The sequence below is a fragment of the Lathyrus oleraceus genome, chromosome 4 (assembly GCF_024323335.1).
Source record: "Lathyrus oleraceus cultivar Zhongwan6 chromosome 4, CAAS_Psat_ZW6_1.0, whole genome shotgun sequence".
NCBI classification, from domain to species: domain Eukaryota; kingdom Viridiplantae; phylum Streptophyta; class Magnoliopsida; order Fabales; family Fabaceae; genus Lathyrus; species Lathyrus oleraceus.
The window spans coordinates 47,804,719-47,831,754 of NC_066582.1; the positions used below are offsets into that span (position 1 = coordinate 47,804,719).

The following is a 27,036-nucleotide window of genomic DNA, read 5'->3' on the forward strand; positions in this document are numbered from 1 at the left end:
TATATGTCAAATCCCATAAAGAATTCTTCACTGCTATACTTGTTTATGTAGATGACATAGTGGTTGCAGGAAATTCTCTGCTTGAAATTCAGAATGTCAAGCAGCTTCTGGATCAAAAATTTCGAATCAAAGATCTTGGTTCTCTTCGATTTTTCCTGGGTTTTGAGATAGCAAGATCAACAAAAAGGAAAATTCATGAATCAAAGAAAATATACTCTAGAACTCTTAGAGGATACAGACTTCCTTGGAGCTAAGCCATCTCCCATTCCCTATGATCCCAATCTAAAGTTGTCTCCCACAGATGGTACCTTGTTGGAGGATCCCACACGTTATAGGCGTCTCATTGGTAGACTCATCTATTTGACTAATACTAGGCCAGATATCTCATTTGCTGTGCAACATCTTAGTCAATTCGTCTCCAAGCCTTTGGTCTCTCACTTTCAGGCTGCCACAAGAGTGCTCAGGTACCTGAAATCATGTCCTGCTAAAGGCATTCTATTCTCTGCTTCCATCCATCTCAAATTATTTGCCTTTGCTGATTCCTATTGGGCTCGATGCCCCACTACAAGAAGATCCATTACTGGCTTCTGTGTCATACTTGGTTCATCCCTTATCAGCTGGAAATCTAAGAAGCAAAATACAGTTTCAAGATCCTCCACTGAAGCTGAGTACATGGCTTTAGCTTCCCTCACATGTGAAATTCAATGGCTGCAATACCTCCTGCAGGATCTTCAGGTTCATTTAGCTCAACCAGCTTCAGTCTATTGCGACAGCAAGTCAGCTATCTACCTTGCACACAATCCAGCCTTTCATGAAAGAAGCAAGCACATTGAATTGGATTGCCATGTGGTTCGTGAGAAAATTCTTTCCAAATTAATCCATTTACTCCCTGTCTCCACAGCAGATCAACTTGCAGACGGTTTTACAAAACCTCTTCACTCACCAGCTTTCTCTTCCATCATGTCCAAGTTAGGACTTTGTAGTCTACACAGTCCTACTTGAGGGGGTGTATCAACATACATGTACATATATAGATTATTTTTCCATTTTCCTTATTAATAGATAGTGTACATATATAGAGCATAAGGCTATTGGTTGAATATATTCATTGTAACAGATTCTGTTAGCTTTCTTCTTCATCAATGAAGCTTTTCTGTTATTCTCTGCTTTCTACATTTTTCTGTTGCAACTGTTTCACCATTGTTGACAAATACAATTGACTTTTAAATGGTTATTATTAAAGAGAAATAAGTATTTAAATGCTTATAATATTATAATATATGCGAAATTTATTATTTATCACAAAGAAGACTTTAATTTTTACTTAAACCTGTTTTTTAGTTTTTATTGTTGACTTGATAAATATTTGTTAAATTAATTAAAAATAAATTCAATTTAAAAGATATTATAATATAATTAAAGTGAGATATAATTAGTAAAGAATAACTGAAATTAAGTATTAAAGCTCATGATCAAATGACATCAAAATATCAAATTTAGTAATATTACACTTCCGATAACTCTTCGCCATATATTTATATAACGAAATTCACTGTGGAATTTAAAACTATTATCATATAGATCACGTCTATAAAATTTCACATAAATAAAAAATTATTTTTATAAAATTTTGTAAGATTTCAGTTTTTAGGTGCACAATGCTCTCTTCAAAAACACTAATATAAGTATGTTTGTTTTTAAATGATTAAAATTATAAATTATGAAAATATTATAAAACATTATGTTTAGGAATTTAATTCATATCTATTGGTGAGTAATTGAATTTTTCATAAATATTTATAAAATATATTTAATTTGCAAATTTCATAAAATAGAATAGAATTAAAATAATTTGGAGTTTAAGATTCTTACTCTTTTCTATGAAAATAAAAAATAAAATTTTATAAGGAAAATATATTCTTAGGAGTAAAAAGCACTTGGATATTTAATAAAACTTGAAAACAAACATATGAGATTTTCAACCTTAAAAGAACTTTCATTCAATAGATTGTTCACAACCTCCTAGATTGTTCACACCCTCCTTTCATAAGTAGGGTCATTTTCAAGTTTTTTTTTAAAGACGGTGAATAAATCGCACTTTAACCATGACAAAATAAATAAATAATTTATTTAATTATAATTTTATTATAAACTTTTTTTATAAAATTCTATTTATTCATGTTTTAACTTTAACAAATTTTGAATTTTATATAATTGTCCCCTCCTAGACGAATTTTGCTGGTAGAAATTAATATTGAAAAGTGGATCAAATAGATTCTTGGTATCATTTATTTCAAAACTTGTTATTTTTATTTCTTTAGAATATTTTTATTTGATCCCCCTCTATTTCTAGAAATATAACTTTTATCCCTCAAATCAACACATCCTAATAGATTTGAAATTTTTCTAATGCTTAATAAATGTTTTAATATCTTAACTTTTAATTTAATTTTTAATATAAATTAATTATTTAACTTCACTTTCATTATCATTTATGAAGTTATATCATTATCCTATTTGATAATAACTTGTAAAAAAAATTAATTAAAATACTCGGTAATTAATTATGCCTTTGTAAAAATAACTCCCAAGTCATTCTCAAATTATATTTGCATTTTCATCAAATTGTAAAAGTTTAATTATAAAAAAAGTCTCCATACAATGTGGAGGTTTTTCCTTCTAACTTTCAAACAAAACCTAAATATTAGTATGCAGGAGCTCACACAAAAAACCATGGACTCCTTTCTCCCAAAAGCAGTATGGTCTTTTAAATTTTTTCAATAGTCCTCTTTGAAAAACTAATTTTTGAAGTTGAGCGTAAAAATATAAACATGATGAATCTTATCATGTTTTCCAACAGTTGTCAAATTAAACATTAACAGAGTTTCACGAGTCTTAGAAGAGGAGATATAAAGAAAAATTAACAAAGAAAGAAACAGGTAACAACATTACATAAAAGGCTTTCACCTTTTCCTCCATAATTGTAAATGATAGAAAGACATTGATACAAAATAATTAGGTGGTTGCAAATTACAGAGTCATATAAAGCTTCAAAAGCAAAATTTTCTACAAGCCTAAACTTCAAGGAATCAAAGAAGGTAATATAACTTCACCCCATCATTGAGTAATATCTATACACTTTGGGGGGACAAGAAGCCTTATCTCAGGGGTCGGCTACACGGAACAACTTCTGTCATAATGTTCTATCTAGAAATACACGCGAGGACAAGGCCATAAAACCATCTTCACTTTTGTCAGGAAATCTGTACTAATCTTCATCTCATCTCAGCTTTCTAGGCAAATATGAACCATGTACAATTCTGCAAGATACCATAAAAGGATATTAGAATCAGGTTACCACATCAAGGCTTTGTTTTTTTCTTAAAACATGCTGCCAAAGGAGGTTCAATGAAAGGCGTGAATCTCTACTTACTTGTGAGACTCTAAAGAAGGTGCACGATGTTCAATTGAAGATGGATTCAAGTGGTGTTGAAGTTGAACTGCGATAAGACCGGCCTCGGCTCCTCCGGCAGATACAGGAGACCCCTGGAAACTTGCTACCGAACTCTTTCCAGATGACGACGACATGCCTGCAAAGAGAACGCTTTAAAAATGAACACCAAGGTCGAAAAGATCGAGAGATAGAATCATCTGATTCGATTTCTTCGCAATAGCCACAACCAACCATAGGCGGCAAAACAATATCCAAATCAACCACTAGAAACAGTATTATCATTATATCATTTGTCAATTGTCAGCTCAAACCAAAATCCCCATCATGTTACAGTCAAAAAATACATAAGTACTACTTTAACTACAAATATTACCTTGAAGTAAGATCACAATACAGAAGAGAACAGTCAAAACCAACGAAAACACGCCACTACCGGGAGTCGGCGACAACGACTTAGCCGCTTTCATCTTCTTCAACGCCTTCATCCGCTCTACCCTCGCACGCTTCAACATGGCAAGTTGAGTGATCTCCCTAATTAACTTCTGGTCAGCAGCATCCAACGACGGCGCTCGTGGAGCTCGCGGAGGTTTCGCCGCCTTTTTGTTACCAGACTTTTTCCTTTTCTCCTTAACTAAACAACTCTCTACACTTTTCACAGACTCTTTCCCCGGCAACAACTTATCTGTTGTCACCTTCACCATATCCACGGAAACTCCACTCATATTCGACTCTCCTTTTACAGAATCTCCAACAAAATCAGTATAAATTTTTTCAAACAATGTTCTTCCTTGTTTAGTATTACCAGAATCATCTTCAATTATTACCAATCCACTTTCAATATCAACTTCACCACCACACTCCTCTTTCACATTTATATCCTCCATTCCAAACCCTAAAAACTAATCCTAATAAAACAAAAAGAAATTGAAAGCAACCTACACTACAAAATTAGGTTTACGAATGGAATCACCCTGCAATAAAACAAAACACATCATTCAAATACAATCAATTTTTATTCACACGATGAATGAAAAAGGAAGAGAAATGAGAGAAGGTTTTATCGTGAGAAAAAGTGAAAATACCTTTGAGGTAAAAAGAAGGAACTCAAGATCCGATGAGGGGACAAAGAGCATAAGAGACGGATATTACCTTTACCGGGAAACTGCCTCACTGCAATTTCACCTGTTGCATTCAAATCTCTCTCTCTCTCTCTCTGAGATACACTAACATGTGATGTCTTCAAAAATGGAGTATATATATATATAGATATAGATAAATATATAGATATAGTTAGAGAGAGAAAACAGTAGGAAGGAAGGAAAGAGCGGAACAGAAGAGAAGAGAGGGTTGACAGTCCACCGACAGTTGGCAACGCTGTATTTTACTTTTCTTTTCTTATGTTCGTTATTTAATAATTTTTTCTGTATCTTTTTGAAATTTTGGCATGTGTCTTTGTTTTCAGCATTAATACTGTTTTCAATTATGCATCTACGCGTTTATTTTTTATTTTAGGATTGCAATATACTACACCGTGTCCAATAAAAAGACTATTATTATGTTATATTATATAATTGAATTTAAATTTTTTAGGAGATTATGTGAAATTAAGGGTGTTCAAATCTGAATTGACTCTATATATTAACAAAATTATGCGGTTCAATTTTATTTGTGGTTTATAATTCACAATCTGAATTTAATCAAATCAAAATGTATTATATTATAATTTAAATCTAACTCAAATTCAAATCTATTATGCTTTAGCTTTAGGATTATAAACATTTCTCAAATCTCTCGTAACATAATCGCGTATTCTTCTCATATTCTTTTTTGATAGTACATCTCACATCTTCTTCTTTGATCTCTTTGTAATATTAGACAAAATATGAATGTTGAGTCAGTAATTTAAATGTCTAAGGGACCACATGGAATGCAAGAAATGAATTTAGTTGTAATATAATGTTTTTGATATTGTTTTATGCTATTGTTTTATATTTTTTATTTCACATTTTTATAATTTGTTTTTATATTAAATGAGAAATTTATGTCAAAATATAATGAGTTTCGTTGATATTTGATAATGTATGAATGAATAAATATAAAGTGATGTTGTCCTCTATATACATATATGGCTCAATAAATATCTTGTACAAAATCAAATCAACTGAATCAATTCAAACCAGATTAATTTAGTTTGATTTGATTTGATTTTATATTTAAAAGTCAACTAAACCATATATTTTTCTTCTATTACAATTCGAATAATTTTTAGCGTTAAAATAGCTCATAATTATACCATAAATATCTTAGATGAAATACATATTAATTATTCGTGTAAAATTATTTTATAATAGCATAGATTTTTTTATTTCTTTTTTTATTATATTTGTATTATTAATTTTCTTGACTAGGTTTCCTTTTTAAATGATTAACTAGGGGGAAAAAATCGCTAGAAAAGATTAATAAATTAAATATGGAAGACTTGTAGTGTATAATTTCTTTTATACAATTAATTAATGATAATTATGTATCTTATCAAATCAAATTGAATTTTTTAAATTATTTATAGATATGATAAAATAATATATTTTCATGACAGTACATCTTTATTAAACTCTAAATAGTTTGTTATTTACATTTTTCTTAACTATATACTCGTGCTACTTTTTTTATACAGGTGCTAGTGCTATATAGTTTAAATTTCCTTTGTTGAAAAGTGTCCATTTCTTTTCTTTATCTACTTTTAATAAATGCTAATGCTAAGTTTTTTTTAAGTACTAGTGCTACTTTAGACACCACTAGATTTTAAACTACAAATACTTCTTGCAAAAAAAAAAGTGAATAGTACTTCTTCACCGACACTTCTGTTTTAAAGTGCATTTGTTTGTGTCAGTAGTTGCAATAATTATAAGAAACAACAAAAGAAATGGGTTTACGCACGTGACATAAAATCTTACTTTTAAGTCTTTAATATATTTTATTTTTTAATAAATCAATTTTAAATTTTTGTATACTATAAAACAAATTTAATACAAAAAATTTATAATTTATTTTAGTCTTAAATGCATGCCTAAGAAGAGATTACGACAAAGTAAATAAAAAATTTAAAACTTAAAATCAGAAAATTGGTGAATAATTTTAATATTTGACATACGGATGTATCCAGATTGGATTGAATCGGATTTGATCTAATCCGTTATCCAATCCGCTCAAATTTTAATGGGTTGTCGTTCAACCCATAATTTCATTGTCAAAACTGATTTGAACCGACTCGTTCATCTATGGGTTGAGTTCGTGAGTTTCAAATAAAAAAAATATTTTTTATATATTTTTTTCGGTTTAAAAAAATATTACACAACTCAATACAATCATATTCATTTATAACACTCAAATTCGATGAAACACATCATATAATATATAATAAAATTCATTAGCACGACATAACACTCGATAATAGTATAAAACTCAACAAATAAAAATATAAGTTATAAATGATACAAAAGAAAATAAGAAACGACATTTAATCTTAGAATTACGTAAACTCATTAGTATAGTAGTATCATTTATAGAGAATAATTTTTTTTTGGAAAAATTATGATTATTAGTGAGATATTCATTTTATATTTTTTATTTCAAATCATTATAAAAATAGAAATAAATTACTAAAGTCACATCAATGGATTTGGTCAACGGGTCCGCGGGTTGCAAAACTCAAATCTGATACCTGAACCAAAACTATACGGGTTGTAATGGGTTGAGTTGGGTATACGCGTAAATGAATGGGTTCAGATAATTTATGGGTTAGTTCAGTTTGGGTCAGTGGGTTCGTGGGTCAACCCGCACCCATGAACACCCGTAATTTGACATCAAGTCGGTAAATCTGAGTACATTTTCAGTTTCGTTGTGTGCGTGTCAAGCCATGTAGTTGATGAATTTGTTAAAGGAGATGAGCAGCGAAGAGCGTGACGATTTAACATTCATTATTATTAACATTTACACTATAAATCTTGTTAAAAACTCAATTGCACATTGGAGAAACAAGCATATTGAGATGAGGGTTTACTACTTGAGAGAACTTGTTAGTGAATGAAGGTTAAAATTGGGGTATTGTATAAGTGACACTACGTCAAGTAAGGGAAAAGAGGGCGCTTATTTTGGCCTATAATAGCGCTTTTAAGCGCCCTCTAAAGTGGCGCTGGCATAGGTAAAGACAGCGCTTTGTTTTCCTGGAGAAAGCGTTGTCTAAAGTGGCCCTTTAAGGGCCACATTCTAGTGCGCTTTCAGATAAAGCGCCCTCTAAAGTTGTCATGTAAAGCCACCTTAGAGAGCCACCTTAGAGGGCGCTTTCAGGATAAAGCGCCCTCTAAAGTTGTCAATGTAAAGCCACCTTAGAGAGCGCTTTCTGGACAAAGCGCCCTCTAAAGTTGTCAATGTAAAGTGTTTAGAGGGCGCTTCCTGCAGAAAGCGCCCTCTAAAGTGTTAGTTATTTTAAAAAAAATTGTTTGAAAAGCAGTGGGTATTTAATTGGGAACCTGTTCGTATGCTGCAAAAGTGTAAAATTCATATTGATTTCATCCTTTAATCCAATGTTATACACCATTAATCCATTGATATATACAACATGAATCCATTTATATACAACATTAATCCTCCATATATACAACATTAATATATGATTCTTTGATCAACAATATACAACAACATATTCATGATTTAGTAAAACTAGTACAACAACAATATACAACATATATACAACAACAACATACAACAACAACATTTCATACATATATGTACAACAATATACAACCTAGCTATATGATTCTTTGATCAATAATGAATTGACACAATTCATCCTTCATTTCATCCAAATGAGCTCTTGAGTAAGATTTGTATTCGTCAAAGTACTACAATTAAGAGAATAAAACATATTCAAGATTTAGTAACAAATTAGATGAAATATCCGATAATATTAAACCCTAAGTTATTATTCCATACCATTTTTGGGATGTCTATACGATTCAACGCAATGATATCTCTCATAAATCTCAATACAAAAAATCCGCAATCGACCGAATTATTTTGCTGAGGACACTACACAGAAAAACAAACAATATATATATAGTTAATTTCTTACAAACACTATTATAAGCAAAAAATAAACACTATTATAATTAAGCAAAAATAAGATACTTAATATATACCTCAACTCTGACCCAGGTAATGTCCTTCCTATTACGATAATTCTTTTTCGATCTAAATTTTAGTATTGCCCTAACAAAATAAAAACGTATATTGAGATCAATCTGACAGACATAATTAAATATACAAATACACATGAATATTTAGGGAAATTTCACTTACGCGTCAACCGTCTTCTTCATACTCGGATATTTACTCCAATCACCCGATAACGAATCCAGATAATACACTATGAGTCTCGAAAGATCCATAGCAACCAACACCCAGTGACCACTGTAAAATAAAACAAAAATTTAGATGAATGAAAGTTTTCTACGTAAAAGATATACATAGATTAGAATGAAATTATTAGAAAGAAAATCTAACCCGTTGCCAGAATTAAACGGTAAAAAATACAAACTGGGTGTAGTATTATCGTCGGCCGCCATGAATCTATCGACTAGATCATTCTTTACGGATGTTGGATTTTTCGTTATTAACGTTGCGTTGATACGGGAAGCAGCAATAAAATTGAAACGGTTACACAATTCAGTTCCCCGCATCAATGTTACATACATATACCTTAAATAGAAACATAATAAACATTAGACTACTCATTGAAATGTGTAAATAAATTGTTCAACTAAGTAAATTATAGATTGATCGGAGTACCATATGTATGTATGAATGACAGCGATGCCCAATTCGTCGTGTTCAAAAAGTTGTTGCATGTCCTCCTTTGCAATTATTTCGAAATGAGCAATTCCGAAAACACCTTCATCAAAATCTATACTACGAATGGCCCCGTGCATAATATCGGACTCTTCCACCATTTTCTCAAGACGCATCATAATTTGAGATTTTGTCCCGGACGTCGTTGGAATATCCTTACCAGCGCTTTTCAACTTTCGACCGGGAACCTAAAAATTCATATAAAATAAATCATGACTTTTTGTGATGCAACAGAATCGTTGCATATATAATTAAATGGGTATATATATTTGTACCTCTTTTTGAGATGCAACCGACTCGATGCGTCTTGAAATCCCTTTACCAGCTTTATGTGTGGGTCTTGTAGGAGTCTAACATTACCATGTAATAAGGATTGATTAAATATCATAATTGTAGCTGAATTGAAATGTGAATACTAAATATTCATAATCATTTAGAACATATATACCTCGGCATCTGGGAAAATTAGATCTGACGGCCAACCAACAAAGGATCCGACTGCATCTCGCATCAACGTTGTCTCTGAAACAACGTCAGGTAATGGTAGAAGGGCGTCCGTATCTAATACAAGGTCAACCGAAACTTTCATATATCCCACCGGGAGGGGATTATGGTGAAGTAATTCACCCGAAGTATTGTGCACTTTTCCCTTGCCAACTATGCGATAAGTTGGTGACGATAGATACAGCTGACAAGGTGAAATGCCCTAAACCAATAATAAATGTTATTGTTAACGTGTATATGTGTCAAGTAAAAAAGTGCTATTTTAATTTCATAATAACATATATAATTACCTCGGGAAATTTCGGTTGACAATTGATACTAGCTCGGTCACTAGTATCTTTTGCCTCGGAAGCGCACCTTTCCTCTCTATACCTTGCATTCTCGTTTTGCAGTTGGAGTACTTGTGCCCTTAACTCCGCCAAGGTCTCCATCACCTCTTTGTTGGTAGGATTTTTTGTTTTTGGTTTTTTATAAAATGACGACGGAGTCACACCAAAACCCTTACCCCTCACACGACCGGAATACTCAGGAACATTTAGTACTCGACTAAGTACACTCCTGCAATCCTGGACCTCGGTTGAAGGTAAGGTTTGGGATAAAGTCTCCTGAAATATTATTAGAGGAGATTAAAAATTAATTATATGTCTAACAAAATTTTTGATATAATTAAAGAAATAATGTTACATATACTTACACATTCGTCATAAACATTTTGGACCGCTTCAACGACAGTCCCATCCTTCCCAACCCGAGCAGCCTTCCATAATACGTGCTCCGGAAGAGATGTTGCATCACTTTTCTCCTCGGCTAGCTACACATTGAATTAGATTATAAGACCATCAATTATAACATATTGTGACAATGTATAAGCTCATAGCATTTGAATATACTCACAATTCTTTGTTGTAACCGTGCATATCCCGTACGCCCTTTTTTGTACGGATACGCGGGTTTTGATGCCCTTTTCCGATTTTTGTCGCTTACTTCCTGGATAAAAAAGTTTAAGGCATATTAGAACCAAGTAACTTAACAATTGTATAATACCATAATTAATAGACATTACATGGAATTTTTCGTTTCTTCGTTTGGCGACAAAGTTATCCCATTCATCGGCTGAAATAATCTCGGCATACTTCATTGGCCGTTCTGCTTCAACAAATTTTCCTTCCTCATCCTTGAGAAATTTGTTGGACAAAAAGGATCGAAATCCTCGGAGTCTTTTTCCGGCCAATTGAATACAATATTTTTGCCGGCTTTCATCGATGTGAAAGGATCTCTAAAAAACATACACATGGAGTGTGTTATTATAAGTAATATTATAACAATATATGGTCAACAAATAGTCAACAAAAAAAACATATAACAATATATGGTAAGTACCTGTATCTCGGACCATATTTTTTCTTTGCCAACCTTCAATTCCGGACTTCTCCAATTATCACATGTAATCGGAATATGTTGTCGAACAAGGAAACCAATGTAACTTGCCAACATTGAACCGTTAGGCTCAATTAGTTGGTCTTCAGCACTCCAATGTACTTCAAATTTTACACCCTTGTCTCTTGCACGAATGATTGACTTCATAACAGTCAATCCTCGTTTGATTTCTTTTTCAACATTGTTACGTGATCCATTCACGTCATGGGTATCGTCTTGGTTAGCCATTTTATCTATAATATAGAAATGATTCAATAAGACCCAAGTAAGACAATGACCATATTCGTGAAGCTACACAAAAAACACATTCATATACCTTCCATTTCTCTCATGTTACAACAATCTAAACTCTTTTTTTTTATCATTATTGAATACAAACTCACACACACCTACTGCATACAAAAGACCAATGCAAACTTATGGTGTTTGGAACATGAACAAACTTGCATCCATAATCATCAAACTTCCAAGCACAAGCTCAAAAACACTTCAAATGATATCAGTTTTCAATCAGAAATAAAAAACTCAGTTTTCCCTAAACAACATTAATCAACATAATGCACAAAATGTAAAACTAAGTTTAGAAAATGCCCTAATCAAACACATGAAGAAAGTGAACGGTAACGATGGAGAAGAGAAATACCTTCAAGGTGACGGTAACGATGGAGAAGAAAGTGAACAGTGACGGTGGACGCAGATAACTCAGTGAACGTGAACGTAGAAGCAGAAAAAGGCGACGGCGACGACGACGGTGAGGGAGGGAGAACGACGGTGAGTAATCGCAGTAGAGAGTAATCGCAGTAGAGAGAAAACTCAGTTACGTAAACGAAATAGCTTGTAGAGAGGGAAAATAAAGAGACATGCAGTATATGTTATAATTTTAATGTTTACTAAAGGGGACCTTAGAGGGCGCTTTTGTAAAAAAAGCGCCCTCTAAAGGGGGCCTAAGAGGGCGCTTCTGAAAGCGCTCTCTAAGGCTTTCCAAAAGCGCCTTCTAAACTGGAAATGTACATGGACTTAGAGAGCGCTTTTTTAAAAGCGCCCTTTAAGGGTAACCTTAGAGGGCGCTTTCATTAAAGCGCCCTCTATTGGTGTCCATCCATTTCCTCATTATTTTTTTTTTGGCTTCACTTTAGAGGGCGCTTTGTTACAAAAGCGCCCTCTAAAGGGGGCCTAAGAGGGCGCTTCTAAAAGCGCTCTCTAAGGCTTTCAATAAGCGCCTTCTAAACTGGAAATATGCATGGATATAGAGAGCGCTTTTTTAAAAGCGCCCTCTAAGGTTACCTTTAGAGGGCGCTTTCAATAAAGCGTCCTCTATTGGTGTCCCTCCATTTCCTCATTATTTTTTCGCTTCACTTTAGAGTGCGCTTTGTTACAAAAGCGCCCTCTAAAGTGCGCTGTCTATTCCAGTAGTATGCTCCTTATTTTTTCTTTTCACTTTAGAGTGCGCTTTTGTAATAAAGCGCCCTCTAAGGGGCGCTGTCTATTCCAGTTTTTGGCGTAGTGTGAATACCAAGTGGCTGATTTGCTGATCAAAGGAATCGCAATTGAAGTGTTTAAGAGATTGAAGAAGAACATAAACGTGAAAGACTTAGAGCACGTGAATTAAGGTGGTGTGCTAAGAGAAAAAACTAATTCGCGTGCATGTAATCGATTGGCATAACATTGCAATCGGTTACACCTCTTTAATTTGTCACACAAATTTACAGTAGTAAAGTGCAACCGATTGACATAATTTATTAACCAGTTACACCTGTGTATTTTTAGTTAAAAACTGACTCAGTAGTGAAGTTGTTAGTCTAGGAATTTTGGTTTAGTATTTTGACAATAAAGGTGTGATATAAAGGTATGAAATTGCTAAGTATAAAATAACCTAGTTATAGTTTTGACATTTTGATAACTTCAATTGAAGGGGTGAGTTCGACTTGCTTGTCAAATGTTTTGGGACTTAGTATATTTTTGAGTTCAAGATTTAGATAACCTAGAAACCTCCAAGCATGGTTTGGAAGAATATCAAGAACAAATCCACAATATTATGATCCCTCTCTCTTCAAAATATGTTCAGAGTCTAAAAAAGGTTTATGGTGATTTGACATATTTGATTGAAATATAAATGAGATAAATTCACATGATAAGTACAAGTGGATAAATCATTTCAACGTTGTGCTCAAAGGTTCGACAGAGGAAACTTTTGGCAGAAGTAGTTAGGAGATTTAAAAGACGGTTTGAAACAATTTCGAAGAGACGTGGAAGCAGACTAGAAGACTGAAGCTCGCGTAAGGGAGTATGTGTCATTTTCGGACTTGGATCCTCCAACACTTCTCACACATATTCGGCTGGTCATGTATTTTGACCTACATTTAGGACATGCCACGTGCTTCTGCATTCGTCTCGCTTAGAGGGAATCAAGCGACTGAGCCATTTAGAGTGTATCTTCTCCGTTTGGTAGCAAAGGATATACACTTCAAGATGTACGTAGATCACCGCGAGACGCGTCCTTTAGACGATGTAGCCTTCTACTCTGGATGGTTGGCTTGCAAGTCACATTTGATGTATACACATCAATCTGAGCATGTCATGCAGTAGTTCGATAACATGCAATTTATTCTCAGAGACCCCTCTGATTTTGTTCCTCCCACTATGGCACATAGAGATATTGATGTCATGTATGATAATTTCCTTAATCATCTGATATCGGGTGAGGCACGAAGTACCTAAACTCCTAACGACTAGAGTGTTGCATATGACTACATCCAATGGTTTTTCAAGGTGTCACATCCTTATATGACACTAGATGCTCTAGGAGATCCACCTAGGTCAGGTCATAAGCAAATACTAGAGGAAGAGTAGGATATGACATATCATGTTCTTGATGTGTTACTTAAATGTCAACGTATTATGGATATTGCACATACAAGTATAGAAAAAAAAGTATTTCTAAAAGGCTATGAGGCAAGGGACATTCTATATGCCATCATGGAGGAAGCACAAACGGCACTGCAGTACATGAGGCAGCGTAGGAACAGAGGATTATGGGTCCGACATACCCAGTAGTAGTATATAGTATTCATATTAGAAACTTTATTATCATTTATATTTTACTTTGCCTTCAATATGAATTCCAGATTTATATAAAATTTAATATGATTGTATAGTTATAATACATCGTCACATCTTTGTATTCTGTTTAGAGTGAATACATAAATACATCTCTGAATCAATTTATGTCAAAATGAATGTATCTCAGTTAAGAATGTATGAGGTGCATATATGATTAATCCGAAGATGCATCTCCGAACTAAATTTTGAAGAAAATATGAGGTGAGACTCACCTAAGACGTATTTTGGTGTGAAAAAGATGCATTCAAAAATGCACTTCTGAAATCTGAGACGCATTTTCAAATTTCCTTACAGACTTAAGGTGTGATAAGAAATCCCTTTCTTTTGCACTCACAAAGCCTTTTTATTGTTGGAAATCCACCACAACCTATGGAGAATTTCAATCAATCTTGATGAACAAGATTGTTATCATCCACACAATGACAATAAAAGAAAAGAACAATGGAGAAAGAAAGTAAAGAATGATGAAGGAGAAGAAGAATTAAATACTGCAGACTTTCTCTCTGCCCACAAACTGTGGAAATCTTCTTATTCCCTTTGCAACTGCAAAATACTGTGAATACAATGTTGTGAATGCTCTATTCACTTCATTACAAGAATAAGGGTTACTCCCTCTATTTATAGATTTAGGTTAACTTGGACCCCAAGTCAAACTTCAAAACTATAAAAGTCCAAAACTATAGAAGCCCAAAAATAGCTACACTACTAAAATAAGCCTAAGTCGAAATCATGTGTGAAGCAACATGCTTCGACACTTCGACACACTAACATAACTCAATACACTAGGCGGTTCGACACTTCCTTGTTCTATCGAGCAACCTGCTTCGACATAAGGAATTATAATTCAACACACCACCTAATTCATTGTGTCTAAGTTATCTACATTCATCATAGCTCTTAGTCTTCTGAACACTCCGGCCTGCACTCCCTTCGTCATCATATCTGCAATCTGATTCTCAGTTTTGCAGTGTTCCACATTCATCTTCCTATCTGCTATCTGCTCTCGAAGATAATGGAACCTCATTTCGATGTGTTTGCTTCGACCACGTGCTATCAGATTCTTCGTTAGATTGATAGCTGACATGTTGTCGATCTTCATGGTAATTTCTCCATGACTCTTTGTTGTTATCTCTTTGACCAGATTCACCATCCACGTAGCTTGACATGCACAAATAGAAATAACTATGTATTATGCTTCACATGATGATAATGCCACTACTGATTCGTTTCTCGAACTCCAAGCAACTGGTGCACCATCTAGCATAAACACATAGCCAGTTATGGATTTTTGATCATCGGCATCACTACACCAACCTGAGTCGGTGTATCCCACTAATTTGCATTCTTTTACTTCATCAGCTACAGGAAACAGAATGCCATAGTCGAGAGTTCCTTTCAGTTACCTTAGTATCCTCTTCGTCGCTGCTAGATGTGATACCTTTGACTTCTGCATGGACCTACTCGCGATACCTACACTGTATGCTAATTCAGGCCTTGTATGAAAAGGTATCAAAGTGACCCAATAAGTCTTATATATTAGGTTGGGTCGACATCATCTTCATCTGAATCTTTCGACAATTGTAATATGGGCTCAGTTAGAGTCGAAGTTGGGTTGCAATCTTGCATCTCAAATCTCTTGAGTATTTCGTCTGTATACCTTCTTTGGTGCATCATCAAACCTCTACCACTCTTGTAGAATTCGATGCCAAAGAAATATGAAATGTCATTCAAATCTTACATTTTGAATTCCTTGTTGAGATCACCTTTGAAGTCTTCGATCTCCTTCTTACAGCTACCTGTTATCAACAAGTCATCGATATAGATACATAGTATAAGAAATTCACTCTTGCTACTTCTTACATATACTCCATGTTCATATTTGCACTTCACAAATTCCTTCCTCCTTAGAAAACCATATATCTTCTTGTTTCAAGATCTTGGAGCTTGTTTAAGTCCGTACAAGGCTTTATGCAGCCTATACACCTTTTTTTCTTCGTCTTGTTTCACAAACCCAGTTGGTTGTGCAACATAAACTTCTTCTTTTAAGGGGCCATTCAGGAATGCACATTTCACATCCATCTGGAACATCTTCCAGTTGCTCATGTTTGCTAGACCAACAACCAACCTGATTGTTTTGATCCTAGCAACAGGTGCAAAAACTTCGTCGAAGTCGATTCCTTCTTTCTGAATAAATCCTTTCGCCACAAGTCTCGCCTTGTGTCAAGTCACTTCTCCTTTGGGATTCAACTTCACCTTGTGTACCCACTTCACATCGATTTCCTTCTTTTCTTGGGGAAATTTGACAAGTGACCAAGTGTTATTGAATTCGATTGACTTCAACTCTTCATCCATTGCTTTTATCCACTTCGAATCTTTCAATGCCTCAGCTGCATTTATTGGTTCGACATCTGCGTAGAAAGCATAGTGTACCAGCTCACCTTCTTCATTGACCACGTCATCTGATGTAGTCACACATTCTTGCAACCTTGCAGGCATGTGTCTTGTTCTTTGAGGTCTTGGGCCTGCTTTACCTCTGACTTCTTCCTATCGAACTTCTCTTTCGACTTCACTAGCTGATTCATCACAAAATATTCTCACTAAATCCTTCTTATCATATTCTCAGTCCAATCCCACTCCTTAATCTCATATATGATCACGTCCCTGCTGATCACCACTTGCTTATTCACTAGGTCGAACAACTTGTATCCTTCAGTCAAATGATATCCTATCAGGATCATCTGATTCGACTTGTCATCAAGTTTTCTTCTCAACTGATCTGGCACATGTCTATGTGCTATAGATCCAAACACCTTCAGATGACTCAAGCTAGGCTTAACACTAGACTAACATTCTTCTGGCGTGATTCCTTCTAGCTTCTTCGTTAGACATCTGTTCAGGATATATGTCGCAGTCGATACAGCTTCTCCCCATAATTCTTTGGATAAATGCTTGCCTTTCAACATACTTCTAACCATATTTATGATGGTTCTATTCTTCCTTTCTGCGACTCCATTCTGCTATGGAGTGTAGGATGGAACCATCTCATGCACACCTTCTTTCACACATAATACGTCGAAGTCTTTCGACACATATTCTCCACCACCACCAGTCTTCAAAATCTTGATCTTTCGATCATAGATTTAAACTTGGCAAATACCTCGATCACTTCACTTTTCTTCTTGATCAGGTAAGACCATAATTTTTAACTGAAATCATCTATGAATGTAATAAAGTATTTGCTACCTCCAATCCAATCCACCTAGAGAGGATCACATACATCAGAGTATATGACTTCAAGAATTGCCTCCGACCTGCTTCCTGCATCCTTACTGAAGTTGTTCTTATGTTGCTTCGCCTGCACACATTATTCACACACTTCGTTTGGAATGTCGATTTCTGGTAATCCTTAAACCATATTTCTTCTCTTCAGATCTCTGGTGTCTTTGAAATTGAGATGGAAAAGTCTATAATGCCATATTCATTCATCTATGTTGGCCGTTGTTGCAAGGCACTTATGCTCCATCACATTAAGCTCAATTTTGAAGGTTCTATTCTGAGACATTGGAGCCTTCAAGATCAACCTTCCATTTGAGTCGAGAACTCTCATCACCTTGTCTTCGATCGACACCTTATAGTTCTTTTCGACTAACTGCCCTATGCTGAGCAAATTGCTCTTCATGCCTGGTATGTACAACACATTTGAAATTACTGACCTTTTTCCATCTTTCCTCATAATCAGAACATCACCAACATCTTCAGCTGCTAGAGTATTGTCACTTGAAAATTCCACCATGTTCTTTATTGAGGGCTTTATGTTGACAAACCAATCTTTCCTTCCAAACATGTGTGATGAGCATCCTGAGTCCAAGTACCAGTGATCCTTGAATCTCTCTTCATCTCTTGTTGTAACCATCAGCAACGTCTCTTCTTCTTCATGTTTCGCTAGGTTTGCATAAGTTTCTTGATTCTTATGCTTTTCTGGACAATCACTAGAATAGTGACCATACTTCTGACAGTTGTAACACAGAATGTGACTCTTGTCTGGCTTTTGACCACCACCTCTTCCTCTACCTGCAACACCACCTCTTTGGTTGCCTTGGTTCCAGGGTTTTCTCTGATTCAACCAATTTCCTTCTTGCTGATTTCGACCAGTCGAATTGTTGTAGCCTCCTCTGCTTTTGTTGCCATTCCAACTTCCTTTGTCTTTTCTTTCTTGTGCCTGCAAAGCTATATCACTCTTCGACATTTCTGCAGCTCTTTCAGCCATTCGTTGTTCATGAGATTCAAGCGTCCCTTGAAGCTCTTCCTTTGTCAGTTTTGACAAATTTTTCGACTCTTTTATGGCTATTACCACATGATCAAACTTTGGAGCCAACAATCTCAAGATCCTCCCAACAACAGATCTTGATGTCAACACTTCTCCATATACCTTCATTTGATTCACCAGTTTCGTAACCTTGGTGAAGAAATCAGTTATGCTTTCATTGTCTTCCATCTGAAGCAATTCATACGTCCTTTTGTGAGTTTGTAACCTCACCTTTTTCACCTTCTTTGCACCTCCAAACGATTTCTCCATAATTTCCCATGTTTCTTTCGTTGACTCTGCGTCACTAACCTTTTCAAAGTTATTTGCATCAACATATTGATGGCTCATAAAGAGAGCTTTATAATCTTTATTCTTCAATTCTCTATGTGCAATCTTTTCTTGATTTGTCGCGTCTTCTGCAAGCGTTGCTACTCCTTCCTTCACAAGATCCCAAAGATCTTGATAATAGAACACAATCTTTATCTGCTTGCACCAATTCTAATAATTGTTGTTCTTGAGAATCAAAAGATTTGCTGGAAAATGCTCGTTTAGATGATTCGTTGCCATGGTGATTTTCTCCACAAATCATTTAAACTGGAACTCTTGATATCAGATGTTGGAAATCCACCACAACCTATGGAGAATTTTAATAAATCTTAATGAACAAGATTGTTATCGCCCACACAATGAAAATAAAAGAAAAGAACAGTGGAGAAAGAAAGAAAGTAAAGAACGATGAAGGAGAAGAAGAATTAAACTCTGCAGAATTTCTCTCTGCCCACAAACTGTGAAAAACTTCTTATTCACTTTGCAACTGCAAAATACTATGAATACAATGTTATGAATACTCTATTCACTTCATTGCAAGAATAAGGGTTACTCCCTCTATTTATAGATTTAGGTTAACTTGGACCTTAAGACAAAACCCAAAGCTATAAAAGCTCAAAACTATAGAAGTCCAAAATAGGTAACACTATTAAAATAGGCCTAAGTCGAAATCCTGTGTGAAACAACATGCTTCGACACTTCGACACACTAACACAACTCAACACACTAGTTGGTTCGACACTTCCTTGTTTTGTCAAACAACCTGTTTCGACACAAAAAATTACAATTCAACATTTATAACTATTCTCTTGCACTCACAAAGAGGGACGGAGGAAGTACATATTACTAAAAAGATGAGCATTTAACTTGCCACCGTCCACTTATACTTGACATCCTCTATTTAAAGCAATTTTACCATTATATTTGGATGAATTCCAAAAAAAAAAAATTACTGGAAAAATTTCAATCTATATCAAAAATTTTGAAAATTTACTGTTTTCTTATACAAAATTACCGAAACATTTTAAATTTACATAATTTTCTCCCCCTAAATTTTTTACAATCTCTAGTATGAGTTTAAGATTTTCCATGGAAACACCGTATTTTTTTTAAGATTTCCAGTATATTTTACCATTAACTTTCAAATTTCCAATATAAATGCGTGAATTTTTAGAAATTCGTACCGGAAACTTCAAACGTACTATCGCAATTATTAAGAATGAAAATTTTGAAAGAAAAATAAATTTTGATTAGGAAATAATAAAAAGATATTTTTGGAATTTTAAAATTATGAAGAGGCCGGATATAAGACACCCGATATAAGTGTGGAACAAGTTAAATGGTCTAGAAAGAGAGTAATTGGGTGGAGATGTTTTTAACGCTCATCTTAGTCCTAATTAAAAATATGACTGTAATGCCATTATTTATTTTGGTTGCATTCACAAACATAAGAAAAAACAACTTAACTAGAAATTAGGGTGGGTACGTTATCTTATTAATCCACCAGAAATTGTGTTTGATGCAACGTTATAGGTTAAGATCGTTAAAAGAACATAAATATCAACAAGGAAGTGGATGTAGGAAATATTTTAAAACTTGAAGATAGCAGAACCACTTGATGGCTTGGAAGCAAATACATAAAGACCAAGATCATTCTTCTTAATGACGCCCTTGTCTATTCTAGATTGGTAGTAGTATTCCTGCAATGATATGGAATCAATCAATAACAACATGATAATTACAGATTTCCAGTGTTTAAGGTTGTTAAGTACATCAGTATATGATCACAAACCTTCAAATTAAGGATGAATTGTGGGACTATGTTCTCTTTCACCAAAGCAACAGCACAACCACCCCATCCAGCTCCGGTAAGCCTTGCCCCAAAAGCACCATTGTCACGCGAAATCTTTGTAAGTTCTTCCAACTCCGGACAGCTGATTTGATAATTATAAAAACAAGATATTAACTTTGTTTGCTGAAAGGTTGGAAAAGTTCACATGACAATTGACAAACCATGGCTTATTTTATGCATCCTTTTATATAGAGAATTTAATAATTGACAAAGCACAAATATTTCCAATGAAAAAAAAAAATAATATTATATGTCGATACCTGCATTCATATAAATTACTGCAGCTATAATGACTCTCGTTCATAAGCTCGCCAAGTTTGTTTAGTTTCTCCTCATCACTGAAAATATTGGGTTGTTAAATGCAAAAAGCATAACTCAATTACAAAAGAATCACAAATTATGCAAACTAATGAGATTAGAGTGAAAATATCAGTTAGCTCTTTCATCCCCGTTATGTGTAAGACTCTTTTAGAAGAAACTCGAGACACTTCCTCTTCCAATTTACATTATAGACATACCTTAGATTTGATGATACAACATCCTTGAAAGCATATACCCTCTTGGCTTCTGAGTACACGTGAGCAGCTCTCTAGAAACATGTGTCAAATTAAATAATAACGCATATACTTTAGTTGTTAAAACCAATTGTAAGGTATGTTATGTTGCCAATGGTGAAAGTAAAAAACTACAATTTTTTTTAGATTTTTCCCAACTGTGGAACATCACACATGAAATCTTGTGTAATGGGGATGCAACAACAAACCTGATGTAACTTGTATTGCTTTGCAGCTTTTATGACTTCCAAGTAAGATGCATTAATATTCAAAAATGAAGTCAGGTTTTCACCAGTAATATTTTCAATTTCTTCAGCTGTATATGGTTCTTCTTTCAAATATTCCTGTACCAGAAAGAACATATTTATAAGAGTTATGTTATTGGGACAAAAATTTGACATCAAATTAGATGGTTAGCACAGTTCAAATATGTAGTTAACGTAGATTAGTTGATTGTTAATGAATATAAGGTGTTGTAATTCATGAACCATGAACCGAACACAATTAACTACGATTTTGAACATCATTGACAACAATTTCCATGTATACACATATGCTTTCTAATCATCCAAATTATGTTTTAAAATACATAATTTTCAGGATAGTCAAATATCTATGATATTCATTAATCACAACTTGTGTCTAAGTATACACTTGAAAATTGGAACTAATGATGTTAATATCATAATTTATTGTGTTCAGTATGGTTAACGAGCTGCAACACATTCTTGTATTTATTAACCATCAACTGAACTGCATTAACCACATATTTGTATTGTGTTACCATATAATTTTATTGCGTTGAGTATTGTGTTACCTTTACAGCAAGTACAGGATCAGATGAGTTTTTAGTACCAGCAAATGATACACATAACCCTTCAACATCGGACAGTGTTGTCACTTTTGATATTGCCTCAGTTGGCTTCATTCCTAGCTTTATGCCAAGCACAATCTGGGAAATTTCATAATAGTACTTGTGTGTTATTAAATATAAACTAATACAAAAGGATAAACAAACTAGCTTTCGATGTTTGTGCACATGCACATGTAAACAATGATCAACTACAACATGAGATGACCAAAACTATCTGAAATGAACAAATTTTGGTTTTGTTCAACACAGAAATAAGTAAAGAAATGTCTTATTAGATTTGAGTCATCTGACGATATGAATCATTTTGAATTAATAAAATATAATGGGCCAGTCAAAATAACTTGATGTGGACAAGTGGTGAATGGTTTTGATAACTAACAAGACATGGGTTTCAGTCATTGTTCTTCCTTTGTGCCAAGGAAAGAAAATAATATTTGTACTGACAGGCTAAAAAGTAAGTACATGTACAACAGCTAATCATGATCATAATTAGCTTAAAATGTACTTACAGCAGCTAAACGACATTCAACAACCCTGTTATTATAATTTGTGGCAGCAGTAACAGCCTTCTGAGACTCCGCCAAAGAATGTGCTATCACAAATGTCCCGCCAGAAGGCAGTTGTACATCTGTTGCACGAATTGGGTTGAAATCAATCAGTTCTGCAAACCCAGTCTTGGCCATGACAGAGATTGCCTGTCGGGTAAAATAAGGAAGAAAAAATGTAAGACCATGAAAAATGTCAGAAAGACCCAAGAACAATAAAAGATGGCATTTATGCATATTAAATAAAGTCTGCTATTTCATGTAACAAGAATATTCAGAATATATTTATCATAGGATCTAGTTGGAAGTAGTGTGATGCACCAATGATCTATGACGGTGTTAGTGTAAATAACTCAATTAAGTGCTTATTCAACAAGTGTGTTTGTACTTTTTTCTACTCTATACCAACGAAGAGGGAATGACAGGAACTTTTAAATAAGTTCTCGATAAGCTGTTTTTCTATGGTTATACCGAGCAAGAGCAATGTATGGAAATTGCTAAAATCAGCTGATGGGCATATCAAAAGCTCTTCATAAACTTTTCCAAACACTTACACTAGTGTTTATGCTATAAGTTCAAATAATTATTTTTCTAGCTGCTCCCTAATTCAGAAGACTACTAATCATTCTAAACTTGAGGCCAAAGTCATATAAACTATGTAAATTAATAAAACAATCTGAATCACTTCTAACCCGGAAAACCACTCATCTGAAACACAGTAATGTAGAGCTTGTGTTTCAAAATTCATATTTTATAGAAATATAAAGTGAAACCAAATAAGAGATGGTAAAATATTGTTAACTAGTTTCATACTCAATGATGAAATACAAGAAACCCGTGTACAGATAGGTCGCCCGAGACACTAATTTGAGTTTTGGTTACAAACATCATTAACCAATCAGTGTCAGTCATCAAGAAGTGGCAATGCTTCTAAAGAAAGGTGATTTGGAAGAAGATATGATACAAATTGGAAACTCAGAGACTTTCACGTTAAAATTAATATAAAATATCTGTACTGAAAGATGTGCACAACCTGATCCATCCCACCAGATTGCGTCCCAATATGCCGTTCACAATCACATGTAACTTGTGCAATTTCTTTCTGTCAACAATATATGATAATCTATGTTAGAAACTAAATAAGAGTAACTACTAAATAAACAACAAAAACTATTTTCAAAAACAAAGACAAGCTTTTCAATAAAAGCCTCGTAGTGATATCTGATTTCTAAAAACAAAAGTTATTCAATAACACTAGAGAACTTACGTAAATAGAACAAAACTAAAAACCATTATTATAAATAAATCATGGAGGCATAAAGATTTACAAAACATCAATATGACAGTTATTAATAGTTTGAAATGGGAACCAGCTCAGATCTTGAAAGGGCTGGTGCACACATGAAATTCCAGTTATGCACTATAATATCAGTTGTGAACTTATATAAAATTGTTGATAAACTGTTAAATTATTCTACATCTAAACGAATTTAACTTTTTTTTCTGTCACCAGAATAATGACAGTAACGTTGCTTATAGAAATTCTTAATAACTTGTTATAAAACGAATTATTCTACATCTAAACGAATTTAACTTCTTAATAACTTTTCCATGCAACAGTTCAACTTCTGCGAGAGCTGAACTGAATTTGCCCCCTCAAAGCACAAAATATCAGTATTACAGCCCAAAACGCATACTTGTAGAACCAACTGGCATATTATACTGAAAATGAGGAAGAATCGCTTTTGATTACAATAATGGCAGCACTTCAAGGGCCTGCCTACCTCCTAATGCCATAAGGCACTATTCCTCTCAAATTACAAGATAAGATCCCCTTTCTAAACCGCTTATCTATTTATAGGCAGCATATCTTATGTGACCTAACTACCTCTCAACAAACTACTAACTACTCATTAACTAACTAACTAACTACTTAACTAATAAGTAACAGTTTACCTAATAAGTAGCAACTTAACTAATAAGTAACAGTTAACCTAATAAGTAGCAACTTAACTAACAATTAGAGACCTATCACATACCTTTGGGAAGTTCACATCAAAAGCAGCCATAATAGCAATCGTGGAAGAGCAAACAAATGCCGCAGAGCTTGATAGTCCCGAACCTGGAAAAAAATAAATATGATTTTCTTATTCTAACCCCAACAAAAAACAAAAGTCACGAGCCCATCATCTTTAACTATGTAAATTTGAAAACCCGAGATAGAAAAAATTAATTGAAAACAAAGCAACACACCTGTTGGGACAGTCCCATCAACAACAACATCAAGTCCAACCGGTTCGCCAACATCCACTCCTTTCAATTTTGCATAGTCATAGAAACCTTTGTACCTACAGAAATCACTATCATTTAATACTGAATCCAAAAAAATGCTACATATATATACCTCATAGACTGACTGACTTGATTGTTCTTCTGCTTCATTCATATATAGCATATCATATTGCATTTCACTCTATAAATAGTAAAAAAAATCACATAACACTACGAAATTAACTCACCCGCATATAAAATAATGGCCCCATTTGTGATCCTTCAAGTCCAATTCCTGCTCAAAACACAATATCATTTGACAATTCGAATCATAAATAACACCAAAATACATCCTTAAAACAATTTTAGAAACATTTATTAGAGTTAAATATTTTTTTTGTTTAGTCCCTATAATAAGTTTGTTCAACTTTAGCCTAATTTTGGTTTTACATGGACTAAATGCAGGGACTAAAAATAAGGATTAAAATTGAATAAAATTCTATGGACTAAAAACATGCTCAAACTAGATAAAAATAAAACATACTCTTTAAATATAAAGCAAAGACCCGAAACACAACATCAACACATCGACACGATAATAATTTTTTAAAAAATAAATTAAATATAATCATGTGTCTTTCATATTCGGACAGAGATATATTTTTTAAAAGTTGTCGGTGTTACGGAACTCTTTGAAAATACATAGAGAAAGAGGATATTCATATGAGAATGGACCTGAAGAGGATCAGCAGGATAAGTACAAATGGAATACTTCTGATCATTGACGTTGGCGATTCTAAGAACCTTTTCGGATTCATTTTTCCTAATAGCGATAATTGTATCTTGACGAATCGCCATAGGCAAAACCGAATATCCTTCATAATCAATATGTTCCCCAATCAAATTCACTCTCCCTACACACCAAAATCATTAACCAATAATTAATCAATTATAAAAAAAAAAGTCACAAATCAATCGAATAATTTTCAATCTCTAATGAAAAATCAATCATCCAAGTTCAACCAATGCAGGTAATGAAAATTTAATTAGAAAATCCGAACCAGGTGAGCGAGCGAAGAGTTGGGGAGCGTCGCCGAAGATTTCGATGAATTTGGATTTGAGAGTATCGAAACGAAGCTGAGCTTCTTCGAGCGATGAATCTCCGCCGTAGACGGGCTCTAGGTTATCGTAAATCGGGATCGGAAGTTCATCGTGCTTCGCCATTGTTGTTTCTCTGTATTCACAATTTCACGAATCGATTTTCCAAATCTCTGTTTTTGGAAGTGTATGTGAAACGGTTTTTTAATTTATCTGAATAATTTTCGGAATTTGTGATAACTTTGGCATAAATTGCAGGACTAAAAATGGATATTATTAGGATTTGTTAATGACAGAAAATATTTTGGTGCTGATTTGAATGTAAACGGTGAAGATGAGTTACGTGGCAGTGACAATGCTCACGTGAATTTAATTTTTGGCTATTCCTCTTTTTCAGCTCCAGTTTGTACGACAAAAATAAATACTAAATTCTACATGACTTTAATGGACATATACAATCAATGCAAATCATCAAATCGTTTTAAAGTAACAATATAACGAAGCATTAATTTAGTGCATCTTCTATTTTCTCCATTAATTTATTTAGAAATATTATTTAAAAAATCAACCAATAATTCAATTTAATCATAAAATCAATAAAAAGAATGTTTAAATCCACTTTTAATTTTTTAATTTTTTTAAAAAAATTTTAATCCATTTTAAAAAATTTCACGTTTTGATTCATTATTCAACATTTTTTAGGATTTTTTTAGTCCCCTTAAATTTTATTTATTGGACTTCATTTTATGACATGACATTGCATAACATTGTATACATTTGTGTGGTC

General features: G+C 33.8%; 2 protein-coding genes across 2 annotated transcripts; both read right to left on the reverse strand.

Annotated features, from left to right (window-relative positions):
* Window positions 1–2,948: 2,948 nt before the first annotated feature.
* Window positions 2,949–4,831, reverse strand: LOC127073162 (uncharacterized). Its single transcript, XM_051014283.1, has 4 exons — window positions 4,537–4,831; window positions 3,828–4,425; window positions 3,434–3,590; window positions 2,949–3,320 (listed from the first exon to the last, which is right to left on the reverse strand). Exons 2-4 carry the CDS (start codon window positions 4,336–4,338, stop codon window positions 3,281–3,283), a joined length of 708 nt encoding a protein of 235 aa, XP_050870240.1. The 5' UTR covers window positions 4,339–4,425; window positions 4,537–4,831; the 3' UTR covers window positions 2,949–3,280.
* Window positions 4,832–20,517: 15,686 nt separating this feature from the next.
* On the reverse strand, window positions 20,518–26,684 carry LOC127073163 (galactokinase). The gene is made up of 13 exons (XM_051014284.1): window positions 26,213–26,684; window positions 25,887–26,065; window positions 25,400–25,446; window positions 25,134–25,228; window positions 24,920–25,002; window positions 23,914–23,982; window positions 22,845–23,030; window positions 22,279–22,413; window positions 21,671–21,805; window positions 21,426–21,496; window positions 21,168–21,245; window positions 20,848–20,989; window positions 20,518–20,755 (listed from the first exon to the last, which is right to left on the reverse strand). Exons 1-13 carry the CDS (start codon window positions 26,373–26,375, stop codon window positions 20,645–20,647), a joined length of 1,494 nt encoding a protein of 497 aa, XP_050870241.1. The 5' UTR covers window positions 26,376–26,684; the 3' UTR covers window positions 20,518–20,644.
* Between the last annotated feature and the right edge of the window lie 352 nt (window positions 26,685–27,036).

Excerpts from the sequence above, each read along its gene's own strand:
- LOC127073163 (XM_051014284.1), bottom strand. The coding sequence starts at position 26,375 with ATGGCGAAGCACGATGAACTTCCGATCCCGATTTACGATAACCTAGAG. Across the intron at positions 25,229-25,399 it reads GGCCATTATTTTATATGCGG|GTACAAAGGTTTCTATGACT; the intron begins GTGAGTTAATTT and ends TGATTTCTGTAG. Across the intron at positions 23,983-24,919 it reads TTGATGTGAACTTCCCAAAG|AAAGAAATTGCACAAGTTAC; the intron begins GTATGTGATAGG and ends TATTGTTGACAG.
- LOC127073162 (XM_051014283.1), bottom strand. The coding sequence starts at position 4,338 with ATGGAGGATATAAATGTGAAAGAGGAGTGTGGTGGTGAAGTTGATATT. Across the intron at positions 3,591-3,827 it reads TATTGTGATCTTACTTCAAG|GCATGTCGTCGTCATCTGGA; the intron begins GTAATATTTGTA and ends TTCTCTTTGCAG. Across the intron at positions 3,321-3,433 it reads CCTTCTTTAGAGTCTCACAA|AATTGTACATGGTTCATATT; the intron begins GTAAGTAGAGAT and ends GGTATCTTGCAG.